Consider the following 26,480-nt stretch of genomic DNA (forward strand, 5'->3'; position numbering starts at 1 on the left):
TTTCTGATATTTGAAAAAAGACAAAGCAAAAACTGAGTTTGATTGGAAATCACAAATTAATCATTTTCTTTTTTTTTTTTGTTAGCCCTAATTGATTTTTTTAACATTTTAATTTTTTTTAAATAACTGCTTAAATAATTAAATATTAATGAATGCATTTGTGTGGGATGCGGGCCCCATCAAGTGCCCGGGCCCTAGGCGGCCGCCTAGTCCGCCTAATGGTTAATCCGGCACTGGTTATAGCCCAACCTTCATTAGTGAAACCAGCGCTAGAAGAAGAAGAAAATAGAATTTATGTATAATTAGTCGATAAATGGTAATAATGGAGTTGTAATAATCATACGATATGCAGATGAGCTTATTATTAATATGCCAAACATACGGTTTTACATTAAAAGAAAGATATTGTTAACAAGTTAAAGCAGAAAAATACTACAACATTAATCATTTTATATTAGAGAAAGGATTAAAAATTAATTAAAAAAAATGTTGGTCTTCTGTGAATTTAGATTTTCATTCCGAAGTATGTCTAATTAACTCCTGTTATAGCACGTAAGAGTACTATTGCCGAAAAAGCTTTTTGAACTACCTAAAAAATGATTTAAAATAAATTAATATTCAGTATTAAAATAATTATTATTTTATAAAAAAAATAAAAGAAAATACAAATGGTTTTAAATTAACATTGTTACAAGTGTTTTTCTAAATTTTCTTCAGGTTTCATCTTATATCGAAACTATTGAATCTGAAAGAAACATGAAACGTAAATTACGTTTCATGGAAATAAACCACTGCTAAACAAATATACGTCCGGCCATTTATGAAACTCTCCGAAAATAAAAATGTGTCATGAGCATGAATCACACTCGTTTCATTGGTAGGCGGACTTTGAGATTTGTTTAGCAGTGTTTTCTTTTCATGAAACATGTTTTTCGTTTCATGTTTCATGTTGTTCGTTTCATGTTTCATGTTTTTCGTTTCATGTTTCTTTGGTGTGCGGTTTGGCTAAGAGCGCATCTGTTTTGAGATGGACGTTGAGAGGTGACTAATATTTTTTAAAGAAATTGCTTGGAGTTAACTCATATAATAATAATTGGGTTATCTTCCCACTCAAAAAGGTCCGGAACATTGTTTAAATAATCAAAATGTCAAAAAATGAAGGAAAAATTTGATTTTTTCTTCGTTTTTTGATTATACCTTTAAAAGTGTTAATTTCCGAGAAAAGTTGCGCGGACATAAAGGTTGCGTAATTAAATTTCCTACAATAAAGGATTATTTAAAATTTTTAAAAATTGTCACCCTTGTTGCAAAATAGCTATAATTGCGAAAAAACCATAAAAAACAAGTATTCGCATTTTACGTTGTTCAACCATTTATGCTTTATTTAGGACCTTCATATTTCATCCAGAAAAACTTTATATACAATAAAACAACACTGTAAATTCTATTAAAATCGGTTTAACAGATTTTGCAAAATAAATTTCGCAATCCAGCATTCGCAAAAAAATGCATTTTTTCAAAATGTTGCAAGACTGAAAATAAAGCAGATAGCAAGTTAAAAATTGTTTGACATATAGAAGGATACTGTACCTTTCATTTGAAACTTGCAATATTATTTTTTGGTGCTACGCGCAGGACAGCGGATACGTTTGTTATGATTGGGTATTCCAATGGCCTGTCAAACATTATTGTATATTGCGGCTGTGAACAAACAAATGTGTTATTGTTAATAATTGTTAAGTTGATTTTAGTTTTTATTGTTTTGAGAACAGAGACAAAAGTAAGTTGATACTTGTAGTGACTTTTTAAAAAGTTTTAAAAGAAACAGGTACTCACTCGTAAGTGTAAATATTTTAGCATTGTAATGAAAAATTATATATTCTATTTTAGTATGGTATAGTTAGACCCAAACCCAGACATCCAAAGTGAAAGTTATCCTCCAACACCAAATTGTTCTATATGGTCCATATAATGTTCAGAAAAAAGTCACACCATTTTGAGCGTCGGGTTTGGGGGGGGAGAGGGGGAGAAATCTGTAAATTCGTAGTATTTTAGGTTTTTCGTCAATATTTCTAAAACTATGCGGTTTAGCATGAACAAACTTCTATACAAAATTGTTTTACATTAAATTTGAAATAAAAAAGGCCCATGCATAACCCTTCTGACTTTTTGTGAACATTATGTGGACCATATAGAATAATTTGGTGTTGGAGGATAACTTTCACGTTGGATGTCTGGGTTTTTGGTATAGTTATACCATACATTGCCCAAAAAATACAAAAAGTATCGAAAACCTCTACTTTTCACCCTCTGTAACTCTGCAACCGTTGATGTTATAACAATTATGTATACAATATTTTTGTTTTAAATTTCATGTAGAACATTTTTGTATATAACATTGGTTACGCTAAAGCATAGTTTTAGAAATATTGACGAAAAACGTAAAAAAACTACTAATTTACCGACTTCTCCCCCATCTGCCCCCCAAACCGGATGCTCAAAATGGTGTAACTTTTTACTGAACAATATGTGGACTATACAGAACAATTTGGTGTAGGAGGAAAACTTTTACTTTGGATGTTTGGGTTAGGCCTTTTTTGGACCAGTTATACTATACTACCTCCGTAACTTTGGAACCATGAATTTTAGAAAGATTATTCATAGGACCTTTTTTATTTCAAATTTAATGTAGAACAATTTTGTATAGAGGGTTGTTCATGTTAAACCGCATAGTTTTAGAAATATTGACGAAAAACGTAAAAAAACTACGAATTTACCAATTTTTCCCCCCCTCTCCCCCCAAACCCGACGCTCAAAATGGTTTGACTTTTTTCTGGACATTGTGTGGACCATATAGAACAATTTGGTGTTGAAGGATAACTTTCACTTTGGATGTCTGGGTTATGCCATCTTTTGGATCAACTATACTATACTATTTGGAAACTGTAAAATGTTTGATTCACACACCACTTGATTGATTTCCAACAAAATTTCTACCAATCTTTATCTAATATATTATTTTCCTACTCTATGTATATTTTGTTGTATTTTAATATTTTAATTCCACAAAAATCAAACTAATTTCATTATTATTTGTGAAATATTGTTTAAACAATTGCATATCGTTAAAATTATTAAACTTTTATTCTCTAAGTTAAAATACATGAAAATATAAAGTTTTTGCTAAAAAAACTATTATTTCAAAGGACAGAGTATTTGTTTTAATTTGGCAATAAACAAATTTATTTATTTATATGGAAATACACTAAAAATTAAAATTTATCAATCATTATCAAATGTCATTGGAATGCCCAATCAGAGCAAACTTATTCGCTGTCCTGCGCGTAGCACCAAAAATGAATGTTTATTTAAAAAAATACCTGACGCCGTGATAGTTAACCGATTTTAATTTTGTAAATTGCAAATGAAAGACACATCATTCTTCTACTCTATATGCAAAAGAAACTTCACTTGCTGCCTGCTTTATTTTCAGTCCTGCAACATTTTGAAAAAATGCATTTCATTTTTTCGCGAAAGCTGGATTGCTAAATTTATTTTGCAAGATCTGTTGAACCGATGTTCATTAAATTTAGAATGTTGTTTTGTTATATCGTAAAGTTTATCTGGACGAAATATAAAGTTCCTAAGTGTACAATAAATTTAAAATTTTTAGCCAATCCTATGTTGTGCCAAACTTTTCTCGGAAATGAACACTTGTAAAGTTATAATCAAAAAACGAAGAAAAAAATCGAATTTTTCCTTAATTTTTTGACATTTTAATTATTTAAACAATGTTCCGGACCTTTTTGAGTGGGAGGATAAATCAAATATTATTATATGAGTTATTTTCAAGCAATTTCTGTAAAAAAATATGAGTCACCTCTCAACATCCAAATGTACTAATATTTTTACAGATGCGCCCTGGTCTATTATGCTACTTCTAGAGCTTGTCACAATTTTCCATCCGCTTCCATCGTGTGCCTCTTGCATCCAATTCCTTTGACAACTTTTTATATCGTCAGACCAACGTGTTTGTGGGCGACCTCTGCTTCGATATGCATCATCCCTCGGTCACCATTCCAGTATCTGCTTTATCCATCTGTTATCTGTCATTTGATACCTTCCCAGTTCCACTTAGTGTTGATATTCTCTTTACAGCATCAGCCACTCCTGATATTGGTCATGCCTGGCGGTTTGCGATCTTGTCTCGCAGTGTCTTTGAGTCACACACCTTTTTGTACTGTTCTCTTGGCATTAGAGAGTTATTGCCAACGTCTTTTAAGTCAGCCTGTAATAAAAGATCCTTTATTTTGACATATGAGCATGCGCAGAATTGCGTCTTTTATTTTTGTCCTTTAATAAAATTCAGGCCGGCTGTATTTAAGGAAAATTAGAGGACACCGTTATTTTAATAAAAGTTCTTTTATTTTGACATGACGTGTCAAAAATGTGAAGGAAAGTCTAACTTCACTTGTATTTTGAATTTATCTTGTCGCTTCTTTGGATTAATAATTTATGTATTGTGGGATTGGGATTGATATTTGATTAAACTTTCATCATTAAAGTTGTATGTTGGGTTTTATTTATTAAAAAGGACTCTAAGTAATATTCTCAGATATAGATTATTGATGTTTTGACCCAAAGGAATATAAAAAAGAACATTTTATTGAAGCTTGAGTGATTACAAAAAGTTGTAAAAAGGAATATTATGTAAATAATTTTAAAGTGTTACTAATTACAATGATCAGACATAGAATATCATTAACTCATTTATACTCAATATATTTTACATTTTTGTATAGAAATAAATATTTATTATAGATATAAGAGGTAATTTCAATAAATTTTAATGAAGGTTAGGATTTGTTAAAATTTTAGATTCAAAATAGAGTTCAATTTAACAGATATATAACAACAGGTTAACAAAATAAAAGAAAGGTTCAAGTATTTATTTTTGAAAATTTAATCTTTTATAGATTAGAATCTATAAAGTTTTCAATCAAAAGTATTAATACACTTTCATTTTCATGCCATATTCTTCTTTTGGTTCCTATCCATTTCAAATGTTGGAAATCATATTAGCAATCATAACCTTGCTACCTGCGATGCGAAACAGTTCTATTGATATTCTCCCTTTACTGGGTCTTCGCTTACCTTTGACTAATTCCTCCTTGTTTGTGATTCATTTCATGCCATCAGTATTTGTTTATTTAAATACTGCCAAAAAAATTCATAAAAAACCAACATAAAGCTTAATTCTTCTATTATATTTTTGTCTATCGGGAAGTTTATCTGACAGATTAAATATTAAGGGTCTTTTCATTTCCAGATAACTAATTATTGGGAAGTTTATATAACAGTATCCTTAGTATTTGTCTTTTTAGCTCCGGATAACTAGTCAATGGGAAGTTTTTCTCTGTCAGATATCTATTAGTATCTAATCTGTCAGATAAACTTCCTGATAATAAATTAGTTATCCAGAGGTGAAAAGAGAGGGCCATAATGGATCGTAATGAACATATTTTAAACGATAAAAGATCAAACACCAATAGCATGTATATATTTATAAATTTATTATTTAAAACCTGCTAATGATCATAAAATACATAAAATCAGTCACCAATATAATATTTATATTTATTTATAAATTTATTAACAAATTGCAGTCCAATAAAAATAAAATTAGTTTAAGCTAGCTTTAAATGTCAAAAAATATTTTTAAACAAACACACACAATTTAGTTGCATTAGATTAGCTCCTGGTTGAAAATTTACTGCCACAGCTTCTATATCAATATCAACAGCACACTCATTTGCCAGTATTTCAACGTTTTCTCTATTATCTACTGCAGCGTTTCCCAGCAGATGGGTCGCGGACAGATTTCAGGTGGGTCGCGGCGTGGCTCTTACAGTAGCTGAGTGACATACAGAGTACAGAATAGCGTATAATCATGGGTGCGGGATGGGTCGCGAATAAGAAAAAACATCAGAAGGTGGGTCGCCAGACATAAAAGGTTGGGAACCACTGATCCACTGCAATATTATGTAAAACTGAACAAGCTGATATTATTCTTTGAACAAAAGGTAACTTGCATCTCATTACATATGTTAAAATGGGAAATCTCTTCAAAATAGCCAATGTTCTTTCAATAACAATTATTCTTGAAGGGATTTGTGATTGATTATAAAACACAACTTCTGTTTGAATATTCTGCAATGGTGCCCTTAGGTAGTTGTAGTTGAGGACTGGATATCCACTATTCCCTAATACATAATATATTCTGCAGAAATTCCCCATTTTATATACATACTCATAATGCAAAAGTATTTAAAAACTCCTAAAATAGTATCTCCAATTGCACTTCCATATTATTGAACGATGAGTATTATGAGATATATGTTGTTGTCTAAATATCTTTAAATGACAAAATAATTAAATTTAACGGTTTACTCTTTTCAATTATCTTATTTTAATTTTTATCAACAAATGTAATTTTATAGGTTATTTTTATATTTACAAAAATATTTCATGTCATTTGTTAAAATAAAAGATTTCTTAACTGCGTTTGCAATACCACTCTTTTAGACCCGTCCTGTATCTGTACTTTATTAAAGTATCCTCTAATAAAGGATCCTTTATTTGCCGGTGGCAATAACTCTCTATTTACATTTCCGGTCCGTAAGTTGACACTGGCAAAATATACTGATTTAAGGCGGGTTGACATTACTTACGTATTTTGCCCGTGCTATTGTTAGATATTTTATTATCTATTTTCAAACTCGAGCAGTACATTTGTATTTATGCAATGCATAGAACATTAGTAGTACATGTTAAGGTAACAAAAAATAATTGCGGCCCTCGGTAATAGACCAAAAATATTTTGTGGCCCTTACTAAAAAATGTTTGCCCACCCCTGGTCTATTCTATTCTATAATATATTATCATCATAATGATCATTGTAAAATATTCTATCAATAGTTAGTTTCAAGAATTTAAATAGAAAATATAATGTAACTTACTTCTATTATGACTGGGTTATCGATGACGTAGAGTCCTCCAGCTTTAATAAGAATTGGATCCTTTGAAATCATTAACATAAAAGTTAACGCTTTTTTAAGCGGAGCTCTAAACAAATACCAGTCTGAGCATTTGATGGAGTCCATAACAGACAAGCACTAAAAGAAGATATAATAAAGAAAGGTCAAGGTACCATTTATGTACAAGCATTTAATTATTTAGTATTACACCTGTAAGTTTAGAGAAGAAGACACAAACACAAGCAACTCAAAATGAGACAAGCTCAAGAAAGAAAGAGAACTGGATAATAGAGAAAGAAGAAGTCATCGAAGCAACAAAAAGTGTTAAAAACATAAAATCGGAAGGAGAAATATACCAATACATTGGACAATATATTGTCCAATATATTGATCAAATAATCTTATTTTCCCAATTTATTTATTTAAATGAGCGGATAGAACCAACTGATGGTCTGAGGTGAATACCAATTTGGTCTTTATCTCTCACAATAGTGCCACTTGTTTTTCAAATAGGGATGTGCATATCCCATTAATAATTTAAATCTTTTACCATCGACTTAATGACGTTATGTTCATTATTTTTAATAATTTAATTAATCATGTAATTTAACGGTATAATAACACACATATTATGGTTAGAAGAAAGTATACCAGCAAGATGGAAGGAAAACATCATAGTGCCCATCCACAAAGAAGGGGACAAAACAAAATGCACGAATTATAGAGGAATTTCACTCCTAAACACGGCATATAAAATCTTCTCAAACATCATTCTTAGTAGACTAACCCCTTATGCTGAAAATGTCCGAGGAGAATATCAAGCCGGTTTTAGGAACAGATCCACAATAGATTAACTATTCATGGTGACAGCTTCTACAAAAGGGATGGGAGTATAGCAGACCCATATACAATCTCTTCATAGACTTTCGACAGGCATATAATAGCGTAAAAAGAAGCCAAGCATGGAATGCCATGGCGGAGTTCTCAATACCAAAGAAACTCATTCGGATGACTAAAGTCTGTATGGAGGGTGGAATATCAAAAGTATGTGCAAATAATAAACTGTCTGACAGCTTTGAAATCAACAGAGGACTCAAACATGGTGATGCCTTATCTCCACTACTTTTTAACCTTGTATTAGAGAACTGCTATCGGTTCAAGGTCCCAAGTTATTATTAGCATACGCAGATGATATTGATCTCGTTGAAGACTCCATCCTATCCACAAAAGCCATTTTCAACAAGGTGGAAGGAGCAAAAAGCGAAATAGGGCTGAGGATTAATGAAGAGAAGACGAAATATATGTGTATAAATAGAACGACACCAAGAGACAGGATAGGACAAAATGTGACGGTCAACACTGATGTTTCTAGATAGGTTGATGGAAGACCAAACAAATTGGAAGAAAGTTGTATAGTCAGCCAGGACCCAACCAGGGTTGTAGCGCTACGTGATGATGATGAATTTAGCGTCTTTTGACCCATTTCTGTTTCTAGTTCCCTATACTGGTGTACTTAGACGTTATGACTGACGATGGTCTGATAGGACCGAAAACGTTCTGATGTATTTTATTATTTTATGTGATCAAGAAAATATCAGTTGGAAATCATAAAAATAAATTATTTCACTAACCTCAACTTGAAGATCAGATGCTGGTATAGCGTATACCGCAAGTTCAATTACACTTGCTGTTGATATACATGAGAGTATAAAGACTTTAGCTAATTCGTTGTTACTCTAAAATATTATGTAAGTATATAGGTATATTTTAGACTACTACTACGACTATACCAGGGGTGGCCAAACTGTGGCTCGCGAGCCACATGTGGTTCTTTGAAGGATTAGTCCAGAAAGCCACTGCGCATCCGCTAGGAAAAATATTCCGATTCGTATTTTTTGCACAATCTTACTCAAAAAGGACCCCTTTTAACAAATTTGCATGTTGCCAGGACCAAAAGTGGGTCAAACATTTTTTAAACGTTTTTTTTTGTTTTTTTCCTAAAATTATTTTTTTTTGCATGGAACAATTTTTTTTTAGGTTTTTTGGATCATTCCAAACAGAAAAGGTCTTTAGTGACTTTTCTCAAAAGTTGATAGTTTTTGAGATATAAGCGATTGAAAATTGAAAAATTGCGAAATCGGCCATTTTTAACCTTCAAAAACTATGTGAAAAACTGAAAATTTGAATGTTTCCAAGGTAGGTAGATATTCTTTAAACATCGATTGATGAAATTTCGAAGAGTTTTTTGCAATACAGTATTCAAAACTCCTTTGTTTTTTAATTTCTAATCACGCGTGGGAGACACTATCATAATTATTTATACAGGGTGTCCAAAAAAATTTTTATTAAATTAAATTATTAAATTATTATTCAAGAATTTCAGTCCATATCAGTATAAATTAAATGTAAAAACTATGAGGTAATTGTCACAGCGGTTTACTGTCCGCCAAGACATGCCATCAAGAAAAAGCAATATGTAGATTTCCTGACCAGTCAAGGACATAGATTTATCCTTGGAGGAGACTTCAATGCAAAACATACGCATTGGGGGTCACGACTGACTACCACCAAAGGGAAAGAATTTTTGGAAGCAATGAAATACATAAAATGCGACGCAATATCAACGGGAAAGCCAACATACTGGTCTACTGACACAAATAAAATCCCAGACCTTATCGACTTCTTTGTAGTCAGAAATATTTCAACAAGTTACATAGAGATAGAAGAGGCATTTGATATGAACTCGGACCATTCTCCAGTTATTCTCACACTCAGTGACACTGTTATCAAAAAAGAAAGACCTCCTAGACTTGTTAACAAAAATACTGACTGGAAAAGTTTCCAGATAGACCTTGAAGAGAAGATTAACTCTCAGTTCCATTAAGAACCGTTGATCAACTAGAGGCAGAAGTAGAACTACTCAATAAAAATGTACAACAAGCTGCTTGGAACAACAGCAAGAGCAGTGTCGAAAGAATAAAAGGAAATAACTACCCGAAAGAAATCAGAGAAATGATAACTGAAAAAAGAAAACTGAGACGCAAGTGGCATCAGTCTAGAGCACCAGTTGATAAAACTAGATTAAATAATGCCACACAAAAATTAAAAAGAGAAATTCAAAAAATTAAAAACGAATCGGTTAGCATCTACCTAAGTGAACTATCGAATGATAGCGCTACTGATTACTCATTGTGGAAGGCTACCAAACGATTAAAAAGGCCAATCTTACAGAATCCACCGATTAGAAATACTAATGGTAGCTGGGCAAGAAGCAATATACTAAAGGCCAACAGGTTTGCTGATCACCTAGAAAATACTCTTCAACCAAATTAAGAACAAGAAATAATTAACTGGGAGCTCCCTGATCAAGATGAAATGGAGATTAGCCCTGTAACTCCAAAAGAAGTATATTTGGAAATAAAAGAAAACATAAATCCAAAGAAAGCTTCTGGTTTTGATCTGATTACTGGGGAAGTATTAAAGCAACTTCCAAGGAAAGCTATAATAAAATTAAGAGGAAACAGTAGCGATCAACAGGTAGCGAAAACGCGTTCCAAGATTGCGGCTGTAATTTTAAATATTTTTTCGAGATATTTGGCACACGTATTCGTAATATAATAAAGAATGGCGGTACAGAGCCCAATTTGAAAAATATATTAATATGTGGAAATTACTCTGTAATTAAATACAATATTAAGAAAAGAAGCCTGTACCGCCATTAAGAAGAACAAAAAAATGCACTTTCTTCAAATAAACTTTTTTATCCGATGCCTAGATTTTGTTTCATTTTGCAACTACTAATGAAATAAAAAATTTTAGTAGTTCCAAAATTACACAAAATCTAGGCATCGGATAAAAAAGTTTATTTGAAGAAAGTGTATTTTTTTGTTCTTCTTAATGGCGGTACAGGCTCGTTTTTTAATATTGTATTTAGTTACAGAGTAATTTCCACATATTAATATATTTTTCAAATTTTGCTCTGTACCGCCATTCTTTATTATATTACGAATACGTGTGCCAAATATCTCAAAAAAATATTCAAAATTACAGCCGCAATCTTGGAACGCGTTTTGGCTACCTGTTGATCGCTACTGTATCACCTTAACACATCTTATAAATGTTTCCTTTAGGCTGAGGTACGTACCAAAGATATGAAAGGTGGCAGAAATTATAATGACACTAAAACCAGGAAAACCTCCACCAGAAGCTTCTTCATATAGGCCTATTTCACTGTTACCTGTCATGTCTAAATTATATGAAAAACTACTCTTGAAGAGACTATAGAGGAAAATACGATTCGATTATAGAGGAAAAAATCTAATTCCTAATCATCAGTTTGGGTTTAGAGAAAATCACTCAACGATAAATCAGGTGCATAGAATAACAGATATAGTAGAAAAAGCTTTAGAAGAAGGAAAAGTCTGTTCTGCAATTTTCCTCGATGTAGCGCAGGCTTTTGACAAAGTGTGGTATGACGGATTATATCATAAAATGCGATGCTACTTACCAAAACAATATTCTGAACTACTATAGAATCATATATATCCGACAGATACTTTCGAGTTAAAAATGAGGAAGCATATTCAGAATTAAGAGAAATTAAAGCTGGAGTTCCACAAGGAAGTGTCCTGGGGCCAGTGCTATACCTGCTCTATACCAGTGATATTGCATTATTAGAACCTAACAGAATTGCGACATTTGCAAACGACACATGCATTCTAGCAGTCGGACAAATCAACGAGGAAGCAGCAACCATGCTACAGAATTCTGTTGAACAAATTAAAATCTGGACCAGGCGATGGCGTATCAAATTAAATGAAACAAAATCTGTTCATGTCAATTTTACTAACAAAAGAGAACAACATATCCCAGTTAGTATAAATAGAAACCAAATACCTTATGCAAATACGGCAAAATATTTGGGTATGACATTAGATTCCAAGCTACGTTGGAAAGCGCATATTAAGAAAAAAAAAGAAAGAATTAGAAATTAAGTTCAGAAAGATGTACTGGTTATTGGCAAAAAATCCACTCTGTCTACTTATAACAAATTGTTATTGTATAAGCAATAAGCATAAGCATATCGTATAAGTATAAGCAATAAGACATATGGGATACAGCTATGGGGCTGTACAAAAGAAAGTAACATCCAAATTATACAACGATATCAGAATAAAGTATTAAGGAACATCGTCAAAGCTCCATGGTACTTCAGAAACTTTGATCTTCATCGAGACCTCCAGATGGATACGGTTATTCAGACAATAAGTAAGTTTGCTGAGAGTCATGAACAAAGGCTCTCCAACCATGTGAATGTCGAGGCCATCAATCTCCTAGACAACACCAACCAGATAAGAAGACTTAAGAGAACGAAGCCGTTCGAGTTAGTGCAATAAGTTCAAGTGCGTGAAAGTGAAAAAGCAGAGCAAAGTGCGGTTAAAGTGTACACGTTAGCTAGTAGTACTGTAATGTATTAGAGCCTAAGGAATATTGTTGAATATGACCTTAGATAAGTTTTTTATAATATTTTGTATATAGAACTAACTTGCTTATTGATCATAGTAATGATCAGATAGCAATAATCAATAAGATTCCTGTTGGAGTTTTATTAAATAAAAAAAAAATATTTGACAAAAAAAGAAGTAGAAGGACACCCTGTATAAATAATTATTTAAATGTTTATATTACTGAATAGAGCATTGAAGAACCTTTCAAATGAGCTAGCACACGACCTCTATTCTCATATAAAAAAATCATCGATTAAGCCATCACGTCCAGATGGATGACGTCACTAGTAAACCATATATGCCACAATATCATAACATAAAAATAAAAATCGACTTGTTTCAGGATTTTTCCTTAAAGTCGCTTGTTTACGAAATAACGAATTTATTCCTTTCATTTGCACCATACTGTCGCGTGTCGGTGGAAAATAGTGTCGCACACGCTTGATTAGCAATTAAAAAACAAAGGAGTTTTGAATATTGTATTGCAAAAAACTCTTCGGGGTTTCATCAATCGATGTTTAAAGAATATCTACTTACCTTGGCAATATTCAAATTTTCAGTTTTTCACATAGTTTTTGAGGGTTAAAAATGGACAATTTCGCAATTTTTCAATTTTTAATCGCTTATATGTCAAAAACTATCAACTTTTGAGAAAAGTCACTAAAGACCTTTTCTGTTTGGAATGATCCAAAAAAACCTAAAAAAAATTGTTCCATGCAAAAAAAATAATTTTAGGAAAAAAACAATAAAAACGTTTAAAAAATGTTTGACCCACTTTTGGTCCTGGCAACATGCAAATTTGTTAAAAGGAGTCCTTTTTGAGTAAGATTGTGCAAAAAATCCGAATCGGAATATTTTTCCTAGCGGATGCGCAGTGGCTTTCTGGACTAGATTATTTGTGGCTCTCAATAAATGTAGCTGAATTACTTTTAATTTTTGTGTTAAATGTCTTAAATTATTGACAAAAAATGTAAAAGACTAGGTATAACATTACTACTTGGACAAGGAGACGACAAGGAGAACCCGTATCACCGTTGCTATTCAATTTCTTCTTCTTCTTCTTTTCAATGTGTTTTCTGTCTGTTTTTTCAATGTGCCTCTAGTTAGTTGTCGTTCTATCGTTTTCGTGGTCTTTTGGCCTTAGAATATGTAATAATAAAGTATCATCTGAGCTGACCGGAGGATTTTCCAATCAAGGATCAAAACTATTGTTGGCCTTTGCTGATGATTTAGGGCTGCTGCTCATTCTACAAGAGATGTGAAAGAAGTATTTTTACAACTCAAGGAAGAAACAGGTAGTCTGGGCTTTCTAATAATTAAAGAGAAGACGAAATACATACTACAAAATCCAAGACCAAGACTTAGGCAGAACGTAACTATTAATGACTACAACTTCGAAGTAGTAAAAGAGTTTAAATATCTAGGGGCGGTAATCACAGATGACAGCCACATATAAAAAGAGGTCTCAACAAGGATAGTTGCGTGGAATAAAGCAATATACTCCCTATCATCATTATTAATATCCAAGTTGCCAAAAAGACAATCTAAATTTGGATTGTGCATGCCAGTTATTCGCCCAATTATTACATACAGAAGTAAAACATGGATTATATCTACATCAGCAGGAAATAAATATGCTGCTGGTTTTTGAAAGTAAAGGTCGCAGAATGATATTTGACCCTCAAAGTGATGAATTGACAGGAGAGTGGAGAAGGTGCTGCACAACTGAATTGGTGACTGTGTGGTACTGAAAACATCGTCAGACATATAAAAGCTAACCGGATAAGATGGGTAGATCATGTGGTAAAGTCAGAGGAAGACAGAGTGTCAAAAACAGTGTTTTTTGATAGACCAGACGGTAGAATATCAGTAGGCCATCCCAGACAAAGATGGAAATATGATGAAGAATCGAGGTAGCCTGAAATAGTAAAGACTGCTTTTAGAAATATTTGCATATTTGAAATAGCGGTGTAAACCATTTTATTTCACTTTAAAATTCGTGAAATCCAAACACCGAGAAAAAAATTTTCTCACTGAGGAAAAAATACCATTTTTACACTTTTTAAATAATTGTTTAATCGCGGCTCGCGAAAAATTTCAAATTTTGAAAAATGGTTCGGCCTATCAAGGAGCTTGGCCACCGCTGTACTATACTATAAAAATAAACAATTATTTTACTAACAATACTTATAACAAATCCAATAATAACAAGCAAGACATATATCATTAATAACTGTGGCAGAAGTATTGCTGAACAAAATTCCTCAAGATTCTTTCCAAACCTACAAAATGTAATAAATTAAATTATCTAGTAAGACAATCTTCTTGTGGTATGTATAAATAAGTTAAATATTATGTTTATACGATACGTGATTTTTAACTAATGTTGACGTTTCGATTTTCACTTATTTGGCCTCGATCTTAAAGCCAAGAATCTGTTTTTAGTTGAAAAAATTCTCTGGCTGGTGTTTTGTATCCTTCAAATGAAGATTGAAGAAAGGAAACCACAAATCACCAGGAAACTTTGTGACCACTAGCCATGATACAATATTGAAAAACTGACTAAAAAAATGCATTCTTAAAGTGCATCTCAAACAGACAATAAAAAGAAATTCAGAACTCGTCAATTATTGGCGAAAATGAGTTAAATTTTGTTACTCGGGAGTTTTTGGGGTCGCTGAAAACGAATATAACGTCGTAACTGATCTCCGGAGTACCTGATGCCCAAGGTACCTATTGTTTACCTCGTCTTGTGAAGTTTTCCTCAAATCCATTAAAACAATTAGTCAAAAATCATTACTCGGGGGGTTTTTGAGGTCGCTAACGACGAATATGACATCAGAAGTGATCTCCGGAATACCTGGTGCCCAGGGGACCTACCGTTTACCTCTTCTTCTGGAGTTTTTGGCAAATTCAATACACAATTAGTCAAAAATCATTACTCAGGAGGTTTTTGGGATCGCTGACGGCGAATATGACATCGGAAGTGATCTCCGGAGTACTTGGTGCCCAGGGTATCTACTGTTTATCAAGCTACTAATGATTTTTGACTAATTTTTTAATAAATTTCCGAAATCTCCAGAAGACGAGGTAAACAGTAGGTATCCTGGGACCAGGTACTCCAAAGATAACTTCCGATGTCATATTCGTCGTTAACGACCCCAAAAACACTTGGAGTAATGATTTTTGACTAATTTTTTAATAAACTTTTTGCCGAAACTCCACAAGATGAGGTAAACAGTAGGTACCCTGGGTACCAGGTACTCCGGAGATCACTTCCGATATCATATTCGTCATTAGCGACCCCAAAAACCCCCCAAGTAATGATTTTTGACTAATTTTTTAATGAATTTGAGGAAAACTCCACAAGACGAGGTAAACAGTAGGTATCCTGGGACCAGGTACTCCAAAGATCACTTCCGATTCCGATGTCATATTCGTCGTTAGCGACCCCAAAAACACACCGAGTAATGATTTTTGACTAATTCGTTAATAAGTTTATTCCATAAGGTACATTCCATGTCAAATCCCTCAGGCAAAAAATTTTGGATTTGCGATTTTCTGAAAATTGGTATATAGCTTCTGCGGGACGTAAAAATAAGATATTTAAGGTCAAAAAAATCTTCTTCTTCTTTTTTCTCAAAATGTTATTTTATGCGATTTTACAGTGTGTTTATTTAAACAAATTTGCATTTTCTATCGTAAAGTATCAATGAAAAACATAATATTTTAATAGAAGGGACTCAAAAATGTCATTATATGGCATTATAACAACTTATTTTGATTTAAAACAAGTTTTTGATCAAATTTTATAGTGTAGAAAACGTTAAAATACCGTTTGTTACATTTTCCTCCATTGCCAAAATACATGATCATCGATTTGGCTGAAAATGTGCCCACAGATAGCCAAAATATAGGACTTTAAGTGGTTAGAAGGATTTAAATTATATTACAATACCAAAAAAGTTACATGCAGTAATATCAGACTCAAAAGTATATTAGTCCAATCGGGATAGCATTTGACCTTGCATGCCGAGCTGCTCAAAATTTTATTTTTCTAATCTTTAGGAGAATCAATAGTAGTATAAGTTTAAAATCACGAATGAATTCCTCCGTTATGTTAGCCGCCATCTTGATTTTAAAGGAGAACCTGTCTTGATCAATATATCCGCCATTTTTAACTTTTCGACAAAAATGTTAGGAACTGAAATTGTTCCAAATAAATCGTATTTACAATTATTACAATTTTTTTTAACAGTTTTTGTCGTGAGGTCGATATTTTCGAGTTAATTGTACTTACAGTAGACGCCTATATTTTTGACTATGATATTGCACGTAACTTTTTTGGTATTGTAATATAATTCAAATCCTGATCACCACTTAAAGCCCTATGGTTTAGCTATCTGTGAGCAAATTGTCAGCCAAATCGATTATGATGTATTTCGGGAATGTAGAAAAATGCAAAAAACGGTATTTTAACGTTTTCTACACTATAAAATTTGATCAAAAACTTGTTTTGAATCAAAGTAATACGTTATAATGCAACATAATGACATTTTGAGTCCCTTCTATTAAAATACTGTGTTTTCCATTGATACTTTACGATAGAAAATGCAAATTTGTTTAAATAAACACCAAATTACTGCAAAATCGCATAAAATAACATTTTGAGAAAAGAAGAAGAAGAAGAATTTTTGACCTTAAATATCCTATTTTTACGTCCCGCAGAAGCTATATACCAATTTTCAGATAAATCTGAGATCCAAATTTTTTTTGCTCCAATATTGAGTGATTTGAAATGGAATCACCCAAACTTTTTGCCGAAACTCCACAAGATGAGGTAAACAGTACCTGGCCTGGGTACCAGTTACTCCGGAGATCACTTCCGATGCCATATTCGTCGTTAGCGACCCCAAAAACATCCCAAATAATTATTTTTAAATGAATTTGAGGAAAACTCCACAAGACGAGGTAAACAGTAGGTACCCTGGGTACCAGGTACTCTGGAGATCACTTACGACGTCATATTTGTTTTCAGCGACCCCAAAAACTTCCGAGTAACAAAATTGAACTCATTTCCGCCGATATTTAACGAGTTCTGAATTTTTTTTTTTATTGTATCCGCTAGGAAAAATATTATTATTTGGATTTTTTGCACAATGTTGACAGGACCAAAAGGTGGTCAAAACTTTTTTAAACGTTTTTTTTTGTTTTTTTTTCCTAAATTTTTTTTTTGATGGAAAAAAGTTTTTTTTTAGGTTTTTTGGATCATTCCAAACAGAAAATATCTTTAGTGACTTTTCTCTAAAAATGATAGTTTTTGACATATAATCGATTAAAAATTGAAAAATTGCGAAATCGGATATTTTTAACCCTCAAAAACTATGTGAAAAACTGAAAATTTGAATGTTGCCAAGGTAGGTAGATATTCTTTAAACACCGATTGATGAAATCCTGAAGAGTTTTTTGCAATACAATATTCAAAACTCCTTTGTTTTTTAATTGCTAATCAAACGTGCGCGACACTATTTTCCACCGACGCGACAGTATGGTACAAATGAAAGGAATAAATTCGTTATTTCGTAAACCGGCAACTTTAAGGAAAAATCTCGAAACATGTCGATTTTTATTTTTAAGTTATGATATTGTGGCATATATGGTATACTAGTGACGTCATCCATCTGGACGTGATGACGTAATCGATGATTTTTTTATATGAGAATAGGGGTCGTGTGCTAGCTCATTTGAAAGGTTCTTCAATTCTCTATTCAGTAATATAAACATTTACATAATTATTTATACAGGGTGTCCAAAAAATTTTTATTAAATTAAATTATTTGACAAAAAAAGAAGTAAAAGGACACCCTGTATAAATAATTATGTAAATGTTTACACTAATGAATAGAGAATTAAAGAACCTTTCAAATGAGCTACCACACGTCCCCTATTCTCATTTAAAAAAATCATCGATTACGTCATCACGCCCAGACGGATGACGTCACTAGTATACCATATATGCCACAATATCATAACTTAAAAATAAAAATCGACCTGTTTCGGGATTTTTCCTTAAAGTTGCCGGTTTACGAAATAACGAATTTATTCCTTTCATTTGCACCATACTGTCGGTGGACAATAGTGTCGCGCACGCTTGATTAGCAACTAAAAAACAAAGGAGTTTTTGAATATTGTTTTGCAAAAAACTCTACGGGATTTCATCAATCGATGTTTAAAGAATATCTACCTACCTTGGCAAGATTCAAATTTTCAGTTTTTCGCATAGTTTTTGAAGGTTAAATATGGCTGATTTCGCAATTTTTCAATTTTTAATCGCTTAAATGTCAAAAACTATCATTTTTAGAGAAAAGTCACTAAAGACCTTTTCTGTTTAAAATGATTCAAGAAATCTAAAAAGAACTTTTTTCCATGCAAAAAAAATAATTTTAGGAAAAAAACAAAAAAAAACGTTTAAAATTTTTTGACCACCTTTTGGTCCTGGCAACATGCAAATTTTTTAAAAGGAAAATTTTTGAGTAAGACTGTGCAAAAAATCCGAATCAGAATATTTTCCTAGCGGATGCGCAGTGGCTTTCTGGACTATGTCGTTTTTTTTTTCGGAGGTAAGGCCGATTTTAGTGCTTTATCGCTTCGCCTATATACTGTAACTAGACTTTTTCTCATGAGCACCTTTCAGTGTGTCACAGTTTTTCGATTTCATTCTAAAGCATTAAATTGTATGTGACAGAAAAAAACGCACGTCGGTGATTACATTTCATCGGTGACATTTATAACATTTATTCTAGTTGTCAATAGATGGCGCTATAATCGAAAAAAAATTATTTACTAATTATATAATATATCTACGAATATAATCTGTACAATTTATGAGACTATACAAATCAAAGAAAATACCATTTTATAAATGCAATTATAATATAAAATAATTGATTTGTTTTTCTGCCGAATTGCAAATAAAATGTGACAACTGTCAAATTTAACTAAAATGTCATGTCACTAAAATGTATATTATCACGGACTTACCTTTTTTTCTATCATTTGTGACGCACTGAAAAATGCTCATGAAAAGAAGCATACTACTTATTTTCGTTGAAATTGAAATTTCGTTTACTTACTTTAACAACTTTACATGATGATCGATGCATAACCTTAATCTGCCGTACACCTTCATTTGGAATTCATTGGAAGAAAACTTTTCGCAATCATCTTTCTCTTCCATAATGTCTTTGGCAATATTCTCTAGCAGTACTTTTAGTAGAATAAGTTGGCCAATTAGATGCTCGACACCATAAAAAAACAATGCATCAAAGAACATATTTGAAAGTACCGATAAACCTAAATTCCAGATCATTATTACACGAAAGATTTCTTGTATTGGACTGGAGTCGAAAATATCGAATTTTGTCCAATTGACAAATGGCAGTGGCAGTTTTCCTCCTGGCATATCGACAATAGGGATGATGCAAAGGAAGAATAATATTGTAAGTGATCCACCAACTTCACATACGAATAAGAGGTATACTAGAAAATGTTTTCTTTTAATTTCTGCTTCTGGCTTAGGACCTGCGATGTGGTAAGCCCAGAATTCGTTCGAAATAGTGTTGTAGAAGTATTGAACACGTTTTCTATCAAAATATAGCATATGCAGCTTAAATACGGCCTAAAAATAATAATACGTTGGTAAAAACTATAAAAACATTTAGAACTTATATTATTCCATTTAGGTATTCCAGATTTTTGAAGTTATACTTCTTTAGGCGCGATATGAGGGTGAATTTTAATATGATTAAAACCTTCAATCTGGGCGCAGTCGCATTATAACTTTGTTCTGATTGGATGTTCAAATGGCATGTCAAAAATTATTCAATATGGCGGCTGTGGCACAGCTGTGGTTTGATTATTTATGGTTATTTCGTTTTGAAATTTGTGGGAAAAGAAACAACAACAAAAGTTAGTTAATAGTTATACTGCCTTTTTAAATAGTTCTCATATATATTTTTGGACTTTTGGACTATTTTGGACAATGAAAACTCATTCTAATCTGGTAAGTAGTTTTTATTATAATCATATTGTAATTATACATTTGGATTAGGTTGGAATAAATTTATTTTCTCAAGAATTGGGATTTTAGAGAGAAATCCGAAATTAGGTCCGATTTTTATTTTTAAATTATGATTTTTTGGCGTAGATTTATTTATCTAGTAGGTATGTAATGCTTTGATTTACATACCTAATTTGATTACCAACAAAAGTTCTACCAATCTTCATCTAATATATTGTTTTCTTACTGTTTTGTTATATTTTAATATTTTCTTCCACAAAAATCAAACTACATAATTTGATTAAATTCAGAACAACTGTCAAACAGTAAAACGTTCAGTTGCCCTATTTTTCCACATGACAAATAATGTGTAATTGGATGAGTGAGTCTAGGCTTCGATTACGAATCAAAGCGCCCCCAAATTCGCGGGTTCGAATCCCGATGCAAGTTTTTATTTTTTATTTTTTTATGCATTTTATGATTGTAAGTATATTTGTTATATAATTTTTTTCAGAAAATGCGTATTTAAAATTTTTGCCAACAATTATTATCGTTCAGAAATCATTTTTTCTTTGTGGCATTTTTCAATGTGTTTGTGTGCGTTTTATTCTTTTATTTTTTAAATTTTTTGGTATTGTCTTAATAAAAATTTTTGGAAAGTAGTAAGTATTAAAATTAGTTTAATATTTAAATAAAATATAAATAAACTGTTTAAAGTACATTATATCAATTTCGTTAAAATCACATTAGAAGTATAACTTCTTACGTGCGTACTAAGTACACACACATTCTTTTTTTTATTTTAAGGGCTGAGCCGCATTCTCAGGATCAAGTTAAAAAAGGAAAAAATTTAATAGCTCAACCAAAGTGGAATAGTAACTATAAGGCGTGTTCTCACGAGTTAAGTTTAGTTGACCAATTGATTTTTTTTTCTAAACAAATATGTACTTCTTTCAAAAGGATTTAGAATGTAGGGTCTTAAGGGGAAAGCATCATCAGCTACAAATACTTCATCTTTTGGAAAATGTAACTTACGTAAATATTATTCACGTATAAGCCACTACTTCAGAAAAGAAATAAGCCTTTGAAGTAGAATTTCTATAGTCAGTTAAACCAAACACTTAACAGCCTAAAAGGAAATGAAGTTATGGATATTCTTGGTGATTTTGACACGAAAATTGGAAAAGGTCGAAGGTCTGACTTGGTAGGCGAATATTGACTAGGAGAGCGAATATTGACGAAAATTGGAAAAGGTCGAAGGTATGACTTGGTAGGCGAATATTGACTAGGAGAGAGAAATGAATGAATCAACAGTTCTATCAAGAACACAATATGATAATAACAAATACCTGGTTTAAATTGTATAATAGAAGGCTTTATAAATTGAAGGGGCCAAGATATAATCCACGTCACATAATCAAAAATCAGATAGATTATGTTGTAGTAAATAAAAGATTCATAAATACTGTCAAAATAATAACGGCATATCCTAGTGCAGATATCGGTTCAGACCAGAATGCTTGACATTAAAGCCAAGCTTAAAAGAATTTTTAAAGTATCAAAACACCAAAAATAAATATAACAGAGGATAACAAAAAACAAATAGAGAAACAATAAAGGAAGAGAAAAGAAAGAGAGGAAAATCTAAATAACCAGCTTAGTAAAATAATGCACGAAAGCATGGTGTAGAGATATGGAAAATGTTTAAGAGCAAACAGTAGCGATCAACAGGTAGCAACAAACGCGGTCCAAGATTGCGAAAGTTCTGCGAACTTTCAAAAGTCAGGCAACAGTGCGTCGGTAATTGGACACTGACAGTGACGTTTATACTATCAAAAACAATAATTTTTCATCAATAATCATTTAAATAAGTCAGTGACGTTCGATTTCTTGTTATAAAAAAATCGATTTTCAGTAGTTCCAATGTGACACAAAATCTAGGCACGGGATAAAAAAGTTTATTTGAAGAAAGTTTATTTTTTTGTTTTTCTTAGGGTCATTCCATTTCAAATCACTCAATTTTGGAGCAAAAAAAATTTTGGACCTCCGATTTGTCTGAAAATTGGTATATAGCTTCTGCGGGACGTAAAAATAAGATATTGAAGGTCAAAAAATCTTCTTCTTCTTTTTTTCTCAAGATGTTATTTTATGCGATTTTACAGTGATTTGGTGTTTATTTATACAAATTTGCATTTTCTATTGTAAAGTATCAATGGAAAACATAATATTTTAATAGAAGGGACTCAAAAATGGCATTAGAATAAGTTACTTTGATTCAAAACAAGCTTTTGATCAAATTTTATAGTGTAGAAAACGTTAAAATATCGTTTTTTACATTTTTCTCCATTCCCAAAATAGATCATAATCGATTTGGCTGAAAATTTGCCCATAGATAGACAAAACATAGAACTTTAAGTGGTGGGAAGGATTTGAATTATATTACAATACCAAAAAAGTAACATGCAATATTATAGTCAAAAATATAGGCGTCTACTGTAAGTACAATTAACTCGAAAATATCGACCTCACGACAAAAATTGTTAAAAAGAAATTGTAATAATTGTAAATACGATTTATTTGGAACAATTTCAGTTCCTACCATTTTTGTCGAAAAGTTAAAAATGACGGAGATATTGAGCAAAACAGGTTCTCCTTTAAAATCAAGATGGCGGCTAACGTAACGGAGGAATTCATTCGTGATTTTAAATTTAGGCTACTATTGACTCCCCTAAAGATCAGAAAAATAAAATTTTGGGCAGTTCGGCATTCAAGGTCAAATGCTATTCCGACTGGACTAATATATACTTTTGAGTCTGATATTACTGCATGTAACTTTTTTGGTATTGTAATATAATTCAAATCCTTCTAACCACTTAAAGTCCTATCTTTTGGCTATCTGTGGGCAAATTTTCAGCCAAATCGATGATGATGTATTTTGGGAATGGAGGAAAATGTAAAAAACGGTATTTTAACGTTTTTTTACACTAAAAAACTTGTTTTGATTCAAAATGACTTGTTATAATGCCATATAATGACATTTTTGAGTCTCTTCTACTAAAATATTATGTTTTTCGTTGATACTTTACGACAGAAAATGCAAATTTGTTTAAATAAACACCAAATCACTGTAAAATCGCATAAAATAACATTTTGAGAAAAAAAGAAGAAGATTTTTTGACCTTAAATATCTTATTTTTACGTTCCGCAGAAGCTATATACCAATTTTGAGACAAATCGGAGATCCAAAATTTTTTGCCTGAGTGATTTGACATGGAATGTACCCTCAACTTACAGGCTCCTTTTTGCAATATTTTATTTATAGTATTTTTACTACAAAAGCAATATTACGTAGGTCAAAATTTTTGACGTAAGAGAACTGTCAAAACATTAGAATGTGACTTTTCATTATTGCCATGTTTATTAATAAATGTAGGTCAAAATTTTTGACGTAAGAGAACTGTCAAAACATTAGAATGTGACTTTTCATTATTCCCATGTTTATTAATAAACATTAGAATGTGACTTTTCATGACTACGTAATATCGCTTTTGTAGTAAAAATACTATAGTTATGGAGTAATTTCCACATACTAACATATTTCTGAAATTGGGCTCTGTACCGCCATTCTTTATTATATTACGAATATGTGTGCCAAATATGTCGACAAAATATTCAAAATTACAGCCGCAATCTTGAAACGCGTTTGTTGCTACCTGTTGATCGCTACTGTGTGCTCTTAAAGATAATATCTCATACATAATAGAAAAACATACAAAAAAGTATCAAAGACAAAAAAACAACAATGGATGATCGACGAAATTCTTGAATATAAGAGAAAAAAAAGGAATTAATAAGACAAAAGATAAACTTCGCAAAAAATAAGTGGATGTTGGATAAATGCACGGAAATGGAAGATGCCTCCATAAGGTCTCTATTAGACCATGCAGTGTCCCTGCTTTCAACATCCAGATTCATAAGAAAATTTTTGAGTGATATTCTGGTATACTAGGTCAACTATCTTTCGATAACTCGGAAAGATCGGTAGGTATGTGGGATGAGTGAATTTTGCCCTTAGAGGGAGTAAGAATCCCATGGATTAAATCCAATAGGAACATTTCGTATATTATATTAATTCAGTTTTTTATTAAAAAGGAGAGATCACACAGTTTTTAAAATTTTCTTACCATAATTCCAAGAGGATATGTCACAACTATTTCCACAAGCATTTTTGGTTCAGTTATTAGTCTAAAAGCATACGATAGTCTACCAAAAAGAAGTAAAGTTATAAACATAGATGTAGCATGCCAAATATATTTCTTCCTTCCTTCGAAACCATGTACCTGAAGGCATTTCCTAATATACTCAAGGTAATCACCTGCAAAATGGAATGAACTTATTATCTAGTGTACAGATTTTAATTTATTTTAAATATGATTAAAAAGGCAAAACAATGCGTGCTGAGGGCGTAAGAGTTCTTATTGCATTTAATATCACTTCGATGGAATGTTATACGCCCTTTCAGGATTCTTTTTGTTTGACCAATATACTTTAAATAGCAGTCTTTACATGGAATATTGAATACCACATTCGATTTTCCTAAAAGCTACAGCTGTTTTTATACACGAAAAGAGATTTTCAACTGTTTTACAATTTCTGATGTCTATTTTCGTAGATAACGGTTAGAGTAATTAAGTAAGTTTATTACTTAACTGTGGGAAATAAGGTAAGGAACAGTATCTATGAGGGGAGTCATATATGGACACTTCCTCAAGTTGAACTTAATTCATGACTTTTATGGAACTATGAATCTCTCAAACGGGTATAAGCCTGGTTAAGTAACGCCTGAGAATTGGAAAACAGATTCCTATTTCTTAAGAATTCTCACTTAAAATGGTTTTAAGTAATTGACTGGATTTACTTTGGTAGAGAATACGTGCAGACTAATACAAGCTTATGTTTGAATCTTTTAGGATAAAAGGAATAATAAATGAAGAAGCGGTTGCTATCAACGCTCTCTCTGAACCAATATTGTCAAAAACATCGTACAGTTAACGTGTCAAGGAAGGGAATGGTGTTATTTACCTCCATATCACATGTAAATTGTAAGTAGGGATTGTATTCATTTTAAAAACGGAGAGGGTGTTCATAATTTGATCAGTGGATACAGACGCAGCATGTGTAGAAAAGGATAAGTATTTATGTAGTTGCTGAAAATTCGAAAAGAATATTTTATTTTTACTTACGATTCATGCGGTATTCACCCTCTTCAGGATAAATCAAAGCCATGTTTTCCACAGCTCGTATACAAGAATAATGGCATCGTTGCTCATATTATTCTGCATACGGGTAATGTTTGAAAAACTCTCTATATTTTTTAAACTACTTTGTTCGATACATACAAAAAAAAACCATATAAATTGCATATGCGTTTTTAAGCGTACCTACATTTTTTCCCTTGAAAGTCAGGACTGATTAAAAATATGAACTGACCTTGTTTATTAGCTTTCTATTGAGTAATAACTACAGAAAATAAACAATATTTTATTTTTGTATGTACCGGGTGTCCCAATAAGAATCGCTCTCGGCCATATCTCAGGAACCGTTTATAGTGCCGATTTGAAAAAAAAAATATTTATAACAAAAGTTGCCTCGGGAAAAGCCTGGAAATTATTTTCATAATTGTAGGTCCGCCGCTAGAGGGCGTAATTGAATATCAAAAATTAAAAAACAAAATTTTACAAAATGTATCTAATGAAAGGGCACTGGAAATTCAATCATAGTATTCTTCATAAAATTCTGCGCCTATTTGACTTCACAAGTTTAAGTCTACCTTTGCAAATAAGAGGTAGGGGTGAGTGGGAACCTTCTTATGAAAAA

The 26,480-nt window shown here is 32.0% G+C and overlaps 1 protein-coding gene across 1 annotated transcript; it reads right to left on the reverse strand.

The window, feature by feature from the left end:
* Nucleotides 1–347: 347 nt before the first annotated feature.
* LOC114325990 (uncharacterized) lies at nt 348–25,951 on the reverse strand. The gene is made up of 7 exons (XM_050652348.1): nt 25,847–25,951; nt 24,788–24,978; nt 19,678–20,222; nt 14,727–14,826; nt 8,669–8,773; nt 7,020–7,175; nt 348–589 (listed from the first exon to the last, which is right to left on the reverse strand). Exons 1-7 carry the CDS (start codon nt 25,887–25,889, stop codon nt 530–532), a joined length of 1,200 nt encoding a protein of 399 aa, XP_050508305.1. The 5' UTR covers nt 25,890–25,951; the 3' UTR covers nt 348–529.
* Between the last annotated feature and the right edge of the window lie 529 nt (nt 25,952–26,480).

Source organism: Diabrotica virgifera, chromosome 5 (genome assembly GCF_917563875.1).
Source record: "Diabrotica virgifera virgifera chromosome 5, PGI_DIABVI_V3a".
NCBI lineage: Eukaryota > Metazoa > Arthropoda > Insecta > Coleoptera > Chrysomelidae > Diabrotica > Diabrotica virgifera.

Coding starts and splice junctions, on each gene's coding strand:
- LOC114325990 (XM_050652348.1), bottom strand. CDS start 25,889: ATGGCTTTGATTTATCCTGAAGAGGGTGAATACCGCATGAATC. Junction 24,979..25,846: donor GGGTGAATACCGCATGAATC/GTAAGTAAAAAT, acceptor TCCATTTTGCAG/GTGATTACCTTGAGTATATT. Junction 14,827..19,677: donor CATCATGTAAAGTTGTTAAA/GTAAGTAAACGA, acceptor TACATTTTGTAG/GTTTGGAAAGAATCTTGAGG.